At 36.4% G+C, this 14,066-nt stretch overlaps 1 protein-coding gene across 1 annotated transcript; it reads right to left on the reverse strand.

Annotated features, from left to right (window-relative positions):
• Positions 1-555: 555 nt before the first annotated feature.
• On the reverse strand, positions 556-13,489 carry LOC135686074 (uncharacterized). The gene is made up of 4 exons (XM_065202231.2): positions 13,249-13,489; positions 7,926-7,978; positions 6,290-6,516; positions 556-1,809 (listed from the first exon to the last, which is right to left on the reverse strand). Exons 1-4 carry the CDS (start codon positions 13,302-13,304, stop codon positions 1,318-1,320), a joined length of 828 nt encoding a protein of 275 aa, XP_065058303.2. The 5' UTR covers positions 13,305-13,489; the 3' UTR covers positions 556-1,317.
• Between the last annotated feature and the right edge of the window lie 577 nt (positions 13,490-14,066).

The raw sequence follows: 14,066 nt of genomic DNA on the forward strand, positions 1-14,066 counted from the left end.
TTTGAATCATAGTTAGAAAGCTGCCGCCATAACAAACTGTCTGCTCCGGTAACTTGATTTGGCCTAGCCACACAGAAACGATTATGATCATCCATAGAGCGCACAGAGGGCGGAAAGTGAACTGGACTTTATGAATTAACTTTCTCTATTTATATTTAATCTAGCCTCGTTATTTACTTGATATTGTAACCAAACGAGAATTCAATTCGTTGAATTTGTTGTCAACTACACCTCTACGGCCGTTTGTGCCACGTGACTCTTGGCCCCCAATTACGTCACAGATTCTTTGCTTTATTCATAGCTTAGGCCAAACTTTGAACGGCAATAGCAATAAAATTAGACGCGATATAGCGATTCCGAAAAAAGAATTGAATCCCGATTGGTAAAATGTATCTTTTGAATGAAATTTTTTTTTATATAAGAAAAATAAAGCGTAATCGTGGGTCGAGAAATTAATAAGAGTGTTCAAAATTGGCTGATAGGTGGCCAATGGGTTGCTCCGTTGAGTTTAGAACACGACCAAAGAAAAGTGATTCGACAAGAAAAGAATCTGTGTTTTAGGTTTCACGATAATCATTTCGATAACGTTGTAACAAGATAGGTTGTAATAAGTCTAAAAACATATTTTTACGACGTTATTGCTGCAGTTTTTAATTTTCTCTCTTTTCATGCATTAAATCTGCAAAAACGCGTTAATTAGAGTGGTACATTTCAGTCGCATGAAAACTATTTACAATTAATGCTACGGCATTTCATACATCATCATACAACTTGAGACAGATCGGTGGTGAGTTCCATCCAACAAAGTTCTCACGTTAATATAGCACAACAACTCAACTGTTACGTAAAGGCCCCGCCCCCTTCCGTAAAAGTATGTAAACCCGAATAAGATCACCAATTAGATTGCTTAATTTTTGCAACAAAGTCTCAAAATGGGCACAGATACACTCAAGGCACGTGCTTTGGAAGAGCTGCTTAATAAATCAGGAATCAAAATGGACTAGCAAGCCTAGTTATTGGCTATCGTTTATTTTTAAAGAATGAATGAACCTATTATAAAATGGGTGGAAAGTACCATATTTGCTATGACCATTGAATGGTTGTACATTTTGTGCTTAAACAATGGAGTAAAAACCTTAAGGGAAAAACAATCGAGTAACTATGTTTATTTGAGTGAAAAAATCAAGAAAATTCATTTATAGCAGGTACGTCAAAAGCACCCAATTGGTGACCCGCAGGCTTTTTCAAATTTGTTTGCAGGCAAGTAATTATCATTAGTCTCACCTTTATCTATCTGTTAATGTGTGGTAAATAAATTCAGTTACCGTAACAGAAGACATCAATGGACGTTGGCATTGCAAGCATAATTTCATCTCCATTGTTTGCTCCACAGTTCATTATTGGTCCTTTTTTTATGAGAGTTGCATCTTCTAAGTCCATAAACGCTTCATGTGAAAACTGCCAAAAGCCATCTTCTAGCGATTGGGTGCTTACAATGTCATCACCAGATTCTTTTAAAATGAACTCGTCCTTTATACTTTCAACTAGCGAAACCTCCCTTGCTTTCGTAGAGGTTGGCTCCAGACAGCGAGCAAAGTCCTCATTCATAAAAGACGAAGGGCTCCCGGCAGGTGAATTCAAAAAATCAAAATTAACGTCCACATCATCATAGTCTAAAGATTCAGATTCCGTACTAATTTCGGTGCTTGCAGTCGAGTCAATGGAATTCCTCCTTGCGTCAAATCTTTCTAAGTATCTAGCGGTCTTTTTTGATAAGATAAAACGGTATGAATACCTCATTCCAGAAACCTGCAACATGAAAATACAAGGCTAAGCAACGGTCTATCTCAATAGTCATAGTCTGGCTCTCCTAGCAAATTGAGAGATATGAAATCAAGATGAAAATGTTACAAATAATTTATTTCCATTTAATGTAAGTATTACGCTCAAAAGGCTTCGCATAAAAAAGAGAAACAAAAGAAGTTACTGAAAACAAAATCGATGGAGAACGTAGATTTGATCGAAAAATTATTGGAAATACAATTTTTTGGGGGGAGGGCAAGACATCCTTTGCGAGCATGGTCTATACATTGCGCATAATGAAGCATCAAAAATATTACGTCATAATTCTCTGTATTTCTCATTCTGATCCATAATGTAATGGAAGTTCGAAATTGACGCGTAAAAACAGCACTTCATGTTAAAATGTCAGAAAGCATGCTTATGAGCTATTTAAAACGAACAACTACCAATGCCCAATGCGCTGCGATGGGAATGAGTTCGGGAGGGGGGGGGGGGGGTTATGCAATATGTGAGAAAGAGGGTAGTTAATAATCGCATTACCACCTACGAAGCCCCGAGTGCCGAATCGATACGTTCAGAACTCAGTATCTGCAAGAAAAGGTGGATAATTTTTGCAGTCTATCGACCCCCAGATTCGGGAACCGAATGACTTCTTAAATGGATTATCTAGCTATGTGAATTCGGCTCTAGGAAAATACGACAACGTTATTGTTTTGGGAGATCTGAACATTGACACCCAAAACGAGCAACACCCGGGCTATAACAAGCTAAAGTCATTTTCTGATGTAATGGGCTTACAACACCTGGTTAAGGAAAAGATATGTTTCACAAAAAACCACGCCTCTTCTTTAGATGTTATTTTAACAAACCGGCCAGGATTTTTTCAAAACACGTGTGTATTTGAGACAGGACTGAGCGACGGGCTTGTAGTTACTCTACTGAAAGCTCAGGTACCCCGCCTTAAAGCAAAAAATATTACATATCGACGTTATAAAACTTTAATGAAAATGACTTTTTATCTGATGTTAGAAGTACAAGCTTTGACAATGACTATCAAAGCGCTGTTGATGCATATGAGCATCTTACCAGAACGTTTCGTACGCTAGTTGACAAACATGCCCCATTGAATACTAAGAAACTCAGGGGAAACACTGCCCCATTTATGAATCGGGATCTACGGAAAGCAATTTATACCCGATCTCGGCTTCGTAAGAATTTAAAGAGGCACCCTTCAAAGGCTAATGAAATCAAGTATAAAACAGCGAAATCTGTGCGTTTCACAAAGAGAGAAGAAGATCAGAAATCACTTTAAAAATGCAACCAAAACCGGTCTACTTTCAAATCAAGACTTTTGGAATCTTGTCAAATCATTTCTCTCAAATAAAAGGGTTACATGATAACGACATTACCCTTGTTAAAGAAGATAGAATCATATTTGAAGATACAGAACTTGCCGAAGCTTTTAATCACCATTATATAAATATCATAGAAAAATCTTCTGGAAGAAAACCCACCAGCATTGCGAAAAACGAACCCTTTCAAGACGGTAGTCACATAGTTCGACTGATTCTGCAGGAATACCAAAATCACCCTAGTATATTAACCATAATTCAAAATCGAGAAAATTCGTTTGGCACATTTTCTCTTCATGAAGCTGAACCAGACGATGTTTTCAAACTCTTGCTTTCAATAAATGATAAAAAATCGACCGGTGAAGACAAAACACCCCCCTAAACTTGTACATTTAGCTGCAAAGGAGTATAAACACCAGTATCAAAAATAGCAGATTTCCAGACCGTGGAAAACGGGCTGCAGTCACACCTCTTGACAAAGGCGAACCTGTTTGAACAGTAGAAAAAAATTTCCTTCCAGTTAGTGTGCTCAACACTTTTTCCAAGATATACGAAAAAATGATGAAAGATCAAATTAGTCCTCATCTCGATAAAACCTTGTTTGCTTCCGTTGCTGCCTACAGGAAGGCTTACAGTACACAGCATATCTTGATTAAAAGGCTTGAAGACTGGAAAGTCAAATTGGACATTGATTACAAAAGGCTTTCGACTGTCTCCCGCATAACCTTATTGCAAAGCTTCATGCATATGGCTTTGATGAGAGTTCTCTAATCCTTATTTACTCCTATTTAAAAAGGCGCTTACAAGCAGTTCGAATAAATGATACTTATAGTGATTTTCAATCTGTTTTATCAGGGGTACCGCAAGGATCAATCCTTGGCCCTATTCTTTTCAATTTCTACATCAATGACCTGTTTTTATTTCATTAAAAAGGCTTCTCTTGTAAATCATGCAGATGACAACACTTAAACGCATTTTTCAAAAAACCTGCCTCAATTAATTAACGTCTTGGAAAAAAAAGCAAGCATCGCCCTTGCCTGCCTCAATCAGAATAAAATGATTGCTAACCCAGAAAAATTTCATTTTCTTCTAGTCAGAAAGGATAAAAAAGTACCATTGGACATAGCATTTCAATTCAAGGGAAAACTATAAATTCTGACGCTTCAGTAAAGTTGCTTGGTGTAACTATATATTGGCGTAAAAAGGCAATAACCCAGCTAAATGTGCTTAAAAGACTTAAATATTTCATTGGCCTAGATGAGAAAAAGGTATTGGTCCAATGCTTTGCCTTCTCTACTTTAAACTACTGCCCTTTAGTGTGGTTCATCTCCTCGACATTGTCGGCAAATGAACCTCTGCATTGAAATTTTAAAAACTGTAAAAAGATTAAATCCTGAATTCATGCAAAATATTTTCGAACTAAGAACCTCTGATCGATCCTCACGTCGTCCACAAGACTTGCAGCACTACAGGCCCAACCAAAAACTTTCGGTACAAACAGCCCCAGGTCTTTCGGACCACAAAATTGGAATGGCTTACCACAGGAAACAAAATCTGCAGAAATCTGATCCAATTCAAAAGAGTAATTAAAAAATGAGACGAGACAACTTGTACATGCAACGTATGCAAAACTTAATGATTTTATCAGTTATTAAAAATTGTTGATTTAATATGTATATTTTATAAATAATCGAATTCGACAAGTAACGATATTGTAGCTTAAAATTATATGTATTCGATATAAAGTAAGATAACAAACAAAAAACAAAAAGAGCGTAACACCCTACTCTTCAATAGACCCCCCTCCCCCTGCTAAGTTTTTTCCGAAAACAATACCGACCCCCTCCTCTTATTAAGATCACCTTGCTTATTATATTCTTGATTTTCTTCTAGGAAAACCTAGGGAGTAAATCATTTACGTAACTTCAACGGTTGAGCTTGACACAGAACTATATCTTTTAGAAAATGATAGATATTATTAATTAGTTTTAAGGCCGTGTTTCTCATTAGATGTTGCAAGAATTTGATTTTGCTTTTTATATACACTCTTATTTATTGTTTTTTTGCAATGTACCCATCATTTGGTTCTATAAATAGACCAAAATGCCCCACGGTAATTCCATCAGCCCCCACTTTTTTATTTGGGTGAATTTTCCACCCACCCCCAACCCCTCTGTTCGGGATTGAGAGAAAAAATTATTGAAAAGACAATCTTAAGTTCTCAGTTTCTCCAAGCACTCAGTCACAAAACGAATGGGTCACGAAAAGAGGGCTAGAAAAGGGTGTCTTGTGGAAATGTAAAATACATTAACCACAAAAAAATTTCGTCGTGACAAAATTTCGAACAAATATTTCGACGAAATTTTCTTCGACTGAATTTTAAAGAAAACAGAAATTGGTAATGACGAAAAGTTTCGCTTTTAATGAATTTTGAGGACTCGCATAAAAACTATTGCATGAGGTCAAAAATTAAGATTTATATCTAATCAAGACAATGCAAATTACGTCATTATCCTCATTTACGGTCGTTCGATAAAAGTAGTTCTATTTCAAAAGTTCCAACTATGCCTTTTTATAGTTCAACTGTACAATTTCTTTCAATCGCTAAAAGTATTTCACTTTTCAACACAAATTTTGAACTCAAAATACCGCAAATTTTCCAGACCACATTTTCAATATAGACGGTATTAAACCTTCTTATTCTTATGCTTATATTTATGCTTATACTTTTAATAATGGTCTGTTTATAAACTTTAATACCACATTGATAGTGGGTAGAGACTCTGAATGCTAGAAGCATAACTTTTGTTTTATCTGCCTGTAAACATAAATGCTGTTCTGCATGAGAAAGCTGCAAGGCGGGTTAAACCAAATTCCAAGAGGGTGTTCAACCCCTTAAGTCCCCGCGGAGCTGGTGGTTTTGCCTCTTAGAATAATGTTAGCATTTTCTCTGCCTTCTCTCCTGTGAGATCTCTGCATTGTTTGAACCACGAAAACATTTTGTCATGACGAAATTCTGAAAAAATGTCCGAAATTTATTTTGACGAAGTTTATCCGCCGATAATCTATCAGACGAAATTTTTGTTGTTAATGTATATATATTCATCCTGCACAAGAGGCAATGACACACTCACCTTTTCGATAATATTTTTGCCATAATAATATCTCATTGCGCGACCGAGTTTCTCATAAGTCATATCACTTTTATCCTTTATGGAACCCCATAGTTTTGCAACTTCGTTTGGTTCTTTAATTTTGAACTTGAAATTGTCTAAATCAATCCACTGCACAAGGTATGAGACTTTGTCGCGGTTCAACAAATGTAGAAGGAATCGCCATAAAGGTATTCTTTTTCGATGCTCTGTCGATAGAGTTATAAAAAATTAGTACAAAGGTTAATTATGACAAAATTTGTAGGGTATATCTCTTTGGAAGCTAGCGTTCCAGCAGAAAAGGGACGCAGGGTCCCAGGGGATAGTCCTTTCTGTGTTTGATAGGTTAAGGAAACTATGAAAGGTAACATGCACTAAATTAAGCAATAGTTTAACAAATAGAAAAGCTTGCAAAGTAGAAGATGAAGCATATTAATGCTGAAGAATCGTCTGATTTTATCCCTGGAAACTGATCACTTTTTGGTTGACTTATCTTCATTTGAGGTCTGCAAATTTAGCTTACATATTGAAACTACCTTGAGATGAAAAACATTCTGTCTCACTTTCGACAAATAAGGTCGGTCCAGATCGGATCCATACGGGATCACCTCTGAAAGCGATCCCAAAAGTGTTCGGATAGTGGATCCAAAAGTATACGGATCCACAAGTTCCCGTATAAACGCAAGGCCTATCCGTACTCTTTTGGATCCGATCCGGTTCGGATCCGCTCTCGTGTAAACGGGGTCTAAAGATGCTACTGTGTGCTAGCAATATTATACAATGAAAAGTTTTAGAATGAGCTATTTAGTAAAGCAAATATAATCTAGCTTTTAACATTAAATAAGAAAACAAATTTGATGGAGAAAATAAATAAATAAATAAAATACAGGATTATGGACAAAGTCAAAGATGACTTTTAAGGTCTCTTGGCGATAATCTAACTGTACAAATCTGCTGATTTTTTGTTTCTTATATTCTCGAACATTTCTCATTAGCAGTTTGGTTTTCTTCTGGTATTCTCACTTTCGGGAACGTTTTCGAGACTCTGTCCGTTTACAAATAGACCTTGTGACGCAGGTCTGGGCCATAGATATAACGAACTTTTGTCATTTGGCAGTTGAAGCAAGTTTTTCTGGGTGACCTCCTCCACCCATTTATCAAGCACGCATTCTTAACATTACACCCTTACGTAGAACATTTGCAACCAAATAATAAAACTTATTGTTCTGCGAAACAATCCACCTATGGCGGTCATCATAGATAATCGAAAAAATTCTGGTCTAAAAGCCTTTTGCTCTAACTCTTTGTTCGTGTTTATGACAAGCACGTCATCTAAGAATGGAAACACGTGAACAATAGGTCTAGGCTTGCTTTTTTTAGCTTTGGGCGTTTTTCGAAAAAGTTTTTGATCTCACACTAAATTTTCAGATGATATTGTAAGTACTAACTTTTGGTTACGCAAGGGAAGTTACAAAATCATATGATTAAATCACAAAAAGTATGTGGCCAAAATATTACCCCTTCTCGATATTTTTCCGTCGAACTTAGACGAATCTCGAAACTAACCCTGTCGAAAACTGGGGGACGTGTTCTCCAAGATATAAAATAAAATACATACGCCTTTTCTTCGGCAATGTGGGCTCCCTCTTGAAGTTAACATAAGCTTCATAACTGCAAAGTAAGCAAATATGTTATTCAATGCAACATATAGACATTTTATCATTGTACAGGGTATTATGTACTAACACAAACTACTATGAGCAATCAGATTTCTGACAGTGTTTCCCTGGCAATGCTAAGATCAATGCTTTCTGTCACTACAACATTGTTGTCACATCTCTGTTATATTCGTTCAAGTTGTCACATGCCATGCCTCTCATAATCGCTCTCATAAATCCCCCTTTCTATTGGTCCAAAATGCAGTTATACTTATATCATGACAAATTAACTATTTCGATGTAAACACCTTTCCATAAAACAAGATTTAGGAAGAAAGCTGGACAATGTAATTTGGTTGTCGCCTGATGTCTTTGGTGAAATATTTTCCTGGACACTGAAACAATACGCTGGGTTCCAGTGAATCGAGAGGTTGCGCTTAAAGGAGTTCCTGTACTTTTCACTCTCTGTATTTCATGCATCAATCCCCCTCCGCAGCCATATAACGCTCTGGAACCAAAGGTTCTGTTAGATAATCCAATCTAGATGCATTTCATTTGGCACCCAAAGAAGAACAGAGGGAAAGATACGATGTAATGCAATAAGGCAAAGAGCAAGAACTAAGGAGATGGATCATGACAATCAATGGAATTCAAAACTTGTAGTGATGGCGTTGTAGAAAGAAGCTGGGAGCGCCAAAATCGTTGTATTTTCATTAAAAACATGGGTTCCTTTATGTCTTGACATTATCTGATGTTTATACCCCGACGAGTGTTGGACGAAAAGTACTAAAGTAGTGCTTTTCCGCGATATTTTTAATTGCCATTATTATTATTACAGTGGAAATTCCTCACATGTATAAAATTCGAATGATTTACTGCTCTATCTACATCTTTATTTCAATTTATTAAAGATAAGAAAACTCTGGACATCCTACACCTGAGTATCTTAACATTTGTGTTTAAAGCCACAAAAATAGGCTCTCTCCTAACTACTTTCATAACAACTTTTCTCCTAGCTCTGCAGTCCACAGGTTTAGAGGTCATCAGGCCACTTGAGTTGATCTATCCAATTCCTTGAAAAAAAGGAATCTCTGCGGACTACAGACAGCCCAATATTTTGGCTCAAAATTGTGGAATACTCTTCAAATTTGTATTCGCGTTCCCGTCTCAGTTGCACTTTTTCTGTCTAACCTGAAAGCTTATTTCATTGAATCCTATATTTAATATGAATTTAGCCTCCCACTCACATCCATTTTGAGGTTCTTCAGTTCTTGTATTTTATTTCTGACTTGTTTATCATTATATCTAAAATTCTTAGTCTCTTTGTTTTTATGGTGTTCCTTGGGGGTCATATCTGTCTCTTTAACATGTCTTGTTCCTCAGGGATCATGTTTGTCTCTTCAACATATGGTGTTCTTTAAGGATTATAGTCTTACTCTTAAAAGAAAGTGCATAATAAATGATATTTTAGAAATCGGCTGTCGTGTAAATGAATTCTTGTGACAACAAGCTCCATCTGGCCCTAGTAACGATTGACTTTTTAGCAATAACAGAAGTATTGGTTGCTATTCATTTGCTTTCCTTAAAAATTATTTGCCTTAACATCTCAAATCTACCAAAAATGGTTCATTGCAAATATTTTAGACCACTAATTTTGTATATAAAGGCACTTTTATAGCTTTTTTGATATCATTAACATTTGCTTACTGTTTTAATGACATTATGGAGCTCCATGCGTTACATCTATTAACACAAAATGTGCGCATGAAATAGTTTATTTGATGCTATTACTCAGCTGTAGCTGCACTGAAGTGTAAAAACCCATTTATACATTCAATTCATTTTATATGAAAGTATATATGACGCTACAATAAGTAAGGGAGTTGCTTGCATTTGTCAACTTCCTGTTAGCACATCGCTTTACCACTGTATTATCTTCCATTGCTCCTTTTCTTAAGAAATGCAATTTTCTCTGGGGAGGTAGTGACAAGAAGTCCCATCCATAATGGTGGCTTGAAAATCGCCCCTAAAGATTAGGGCTAAAGCAAACGAAATTTTTTCTTCAAAAATACAACTTCTAATTGGGAAAGAATGTTTTCAAGGATGATTTTTTGTTTACGCTAACATTTAAATCTTTCATTGGCCACATCTCGCCCAGTTTTGAACACAAGTAGTTGATTTCACATACTTTGAAGTTTTTCATAGGAAGTTCTTTTATAATATGCAGTCAAAATCCAAAAATTCTAAAAATAGTTTTCTGTGACGTCACACTTAAGAACCCTATTGCTAGCGAACGCAATGCTACTCTTCGTGCGATTGTTCGAAATTCCGCGATTTCTGACGTAAACTGAGTGGCTGTTGTCAAGGAGGCGGTAATGATGATTATTATTGTTATGATCTTTTCAAATCGTTTAGCTGTTTTGTAATAGAGTTCCGCTCCACACAAATTATCCTTTGTTATTATTCAATGCCTTACGAAACGGTAAATACAACGCTGGAATGCACTACGTGTTTTTTGGGGCTCTTTTGTATTAAAATCAAACTTTTTCGGATGGAAAGGTTACGGACAAACTACTTCAAACAAAAAAACTTTAGGACACATTTTCAAGAATTTCAGTCAAAAATACATTTGGACAAAATGTTTTGCATGTTAACAAAATATAAGCTAATAGCTGCTTTAACCTCGTAAATAACTTGAATAAACTTTGTGGGCATTCCGAACCCATAAAGACGCTTATTAGGACAGAACTATTGAGAACTTAATTGTTGATTTGGGAAGGCAGCAAACACTGGGTAAAGCCAGCTCTAAAAGTTATTTTATTAAATTCACATTTCTACAAAATATCCTACCAGCAGACTTCTGATTTTCCGGGGATTAGTATCTTATTACGGGTTTACTAAGCTTTTCAAATGTGTTTTTAATTTTCGTTTGAACTGATAAAAATAGGGGATCTTTTGTGTTTTAGGATGTCGAGACTTCTTTTGTTTCTTGTGAAACTAGAAATTTCAATCCTCTGGTTTTTGTTACATTGGTTCCAGAGGCTGCTTTTTGACTATTTGTGTGTCATGATAGATCGAACACAACTAACTAAAAACAGAGAAACGTGGTGGTCTAGCATTTATAAGTATCACTAAATCTACTATAGGCTTCTGCAAAAACGTCATAATCCTTACACACCACATGTAAATATAAAGTAGCAAAGCAAACTAAGAAGATTGTTTAAAACAAAAGGCCTCATATCGACTTGACTGGAAACCCCATTTTGTTCATTTTCATGATTTTGTTCATGTCCTCTCTTTCTCTCTGAATCCGACTGTTAATAAAACATAAGTGGAAAAAAGCGGGTATTTTCAAAAAGGGGCGTTTCCTGCATTCTAAAGTGCGCGGCCTCAAAAAATTATCGGTCTTTTCAGTCTACCCATTTTGAGAATGGTGCACTGTGCCTGGTTTTCTCTCAAATTAACTATACAAAACATACTTCATCAGCAAGTAAACCATAAAACAAACATGTCACGAAATCTGTTATTTAAGGGTCTTAGAAATAATATGGGGTATGAGGATGTACAAAAATCAATGTTGATTATATACACACCCGAGCCTCAAATTATCCTAAAAATAAGACCATCGAAGCAAGGCAAAATCATTTTTGACGGTCATATTGATTAAGACGATAGATAATTTCTCCTATTTATTAACGGACAATGAGTATATTAATGCAAAAACAGGGGCTGGAGCCCTGAGCAAGAGCCCTTTTACAAGGCTACGCATTTTTTTATAAGAACAAGCCTTATAAGAAACATCTGGCTGAGATTTTTCCGAAAAATGAGAGCAACATAAGAAACATAGAAGACTGAAATTCAATAAAAGAAACAAAATACAGCAAAAATTGAAAAATTTAAAAATAGTAACAGAATGACAGAAAGCTACAAGCAAAAAAGCATTAATTACTTTATCATGTTATGTCTGGACACTTTTATGAACTGGAAATTTCATTACCAAAATAAGAAACAAAAAAAGCAAGCAAGGCTGAAATTTTGTGAAAAAAAGAAAGGCCAGGCTTAAACTGGAACCAAGTGTTCTTATAAAAAGAGCATGTGTGATGCGAGGGTGTTCTATAGCATGTACAATCCCTTGCTGGCACATCTACCCTCGACATGCGAGATGGCTACATATGCTTCAGTTGTACATTCTTGAACGACATGCATAAAATCCCTTGTAAGGTCAAAATTCCCACTCTTAATCTACGCTTTATGTCCTGTGATTTCTTTGTGTAACAATCATAGCATTTCTTAATTCGCCATCGCACGACAGAAAATTCGTGAAACTTGTTTCCATAGCATTGGCACACAAATAGTACGGACAGGTTATTTAAATAGCAAACACGAATAATTGTGTGTTTTCAAGGTGCAAACAGTGGTGTAGCGCCGGTTCTTTATTTTATTCTCTTTTTGTTAATGTTAACAATAGAAAAAAGACGTATTCCCAAGTGGTTTGCGTGCTGATTTGTGCAAGATCTGCTTCATCTTATAAAGGTGCAATCTAGCTACCCTTTTACAAAAAAAAGCTCTTTGGCGGCTTAAACGATAGAAGTTCTCATTTGAACCCTGTCAACTTCAGCCTTTAAGAATTCCCTGTAAATATTTATTTTGATTCTCTGATATAAGTATAACTTATCTTTTCGAATTGCCCTGCTAACTCTAAAAGTCTCTTTAAAAGGGCAGCGGTCAAACATAAGACCGTTAGAATCCGAATACTTGCAATAAATTCAGGTTGTTTTTATGCTAGAAAATCAGCATGCAAATACATTTGATAATTTGACTCGGGTATACATACTGTTTTCTCATAAAACGGTTTTGAAAGATAGCAAAGACAAGTGGCTTTCTGCTATAAAGTGACATGCATGATTTAGATCGGGGGCAAACAAGTCAACATTTATCGGGAGCGACTGCTCAGAAAATATACTCAAAACACTTATGCTCTGAGTGGAAAATTTGTGCTTACCATCCTCCAGTCACCCCCCCCCCTCCCCCCTCCTTGACTGCTTAGCACTGTTCCGTTCCGTCGACGGCTCTGGGTGTTCATAACAAGGAAAATTTGCAGTAAAAGGGTGCTTTTGCACCGAAAAGTTGGGGTCGGAAAGGGTTCTCTTATCAATCGAACTGTATACTAGAAATTATTAAAGTATGCCGAAAACCTCAAAAGAAAGAAGCCATGCAATGCAAGCAGTCGGCATTGAGGGTTACTTTATATATCTCTAAATTTACAATTAAAAGATACCTTACCTTGTCCCAAGCACGTCTTCCAGGATTTGACGTCTAAGTTCTAAAAACAACTTCATTTCTGCAGCGTCTAGGCATCCACCTCTGCTGAAATTGTCCTTAGGTTTGAGAGCAATCCCACAACTGTAGGAATCAGCACTATGGGGCCCTTTCAAATGTAACTTCAATTCTTTGTTGAGGGCTACAGTGGATAAGAGAGGCACTCAAGCCTAAAAGCGGAGTTCTAAGATATTTTTACGATCACTGAATCATTACGTACAAAATGGGAAGATCTTTTGTTTGCGGAACAATAGTGAATAACCATTAACAAACGTGGGCGTCAATCGAAACCCACCAAAACAAAAGGGACATGTCTTCAGCTACATAATTTCACCCTTTGATACCTTCATTGAAGGGAAATTTGAAGCGAGCTGTTTTGATCTAAATAGATACTTAGCCTTGTTATTATGCATGCAGATGACGGGCAACTACGGTTACACGGTAGCGTAATCTACCCACGCTTCGATAGCAAACTGAGTTCAAACAACTCTATGCAATTGCAAGAGAGGAATTTTTGCTGTCCTAATCAATGTTAAAACAGCCTAGGATATAGACAATTCAGAATATGAGTTGTCAAAAAAATAAATAGTTTTTAACGGGAGACCTAGGTATCAATGAATAAAATTTATCTGGAAGCAAATAAAATAAGCACTCAAAAAGTGAATCGCATTAGTCCAAGAAACGCGCGAAGCGTAAATTTAATTTTGAATCCAATGGTTCCAATGTCGAATAACTTATATTATCGCATACTTTCGGGGGGAGGTGGGGTATCGGGGGGAGGG

This window comes from Rhopilema esculentum, chromosome 6, assembly GCF_057945365.1.
Source record: "Rhopilema esculentum isolate cy_ngs chromosome 6, ASM5794536v1, whole genome shotgun sequence".
In the NCBI taxonomy this organism is placed as follows: domain Eukaryota; kingdom Metazoa; phylum Cnidaria; class Scyphozoa; order Rhizostomeae; family Rhizostomatidae; genus Rhopilema; species Rhopilema esculentum.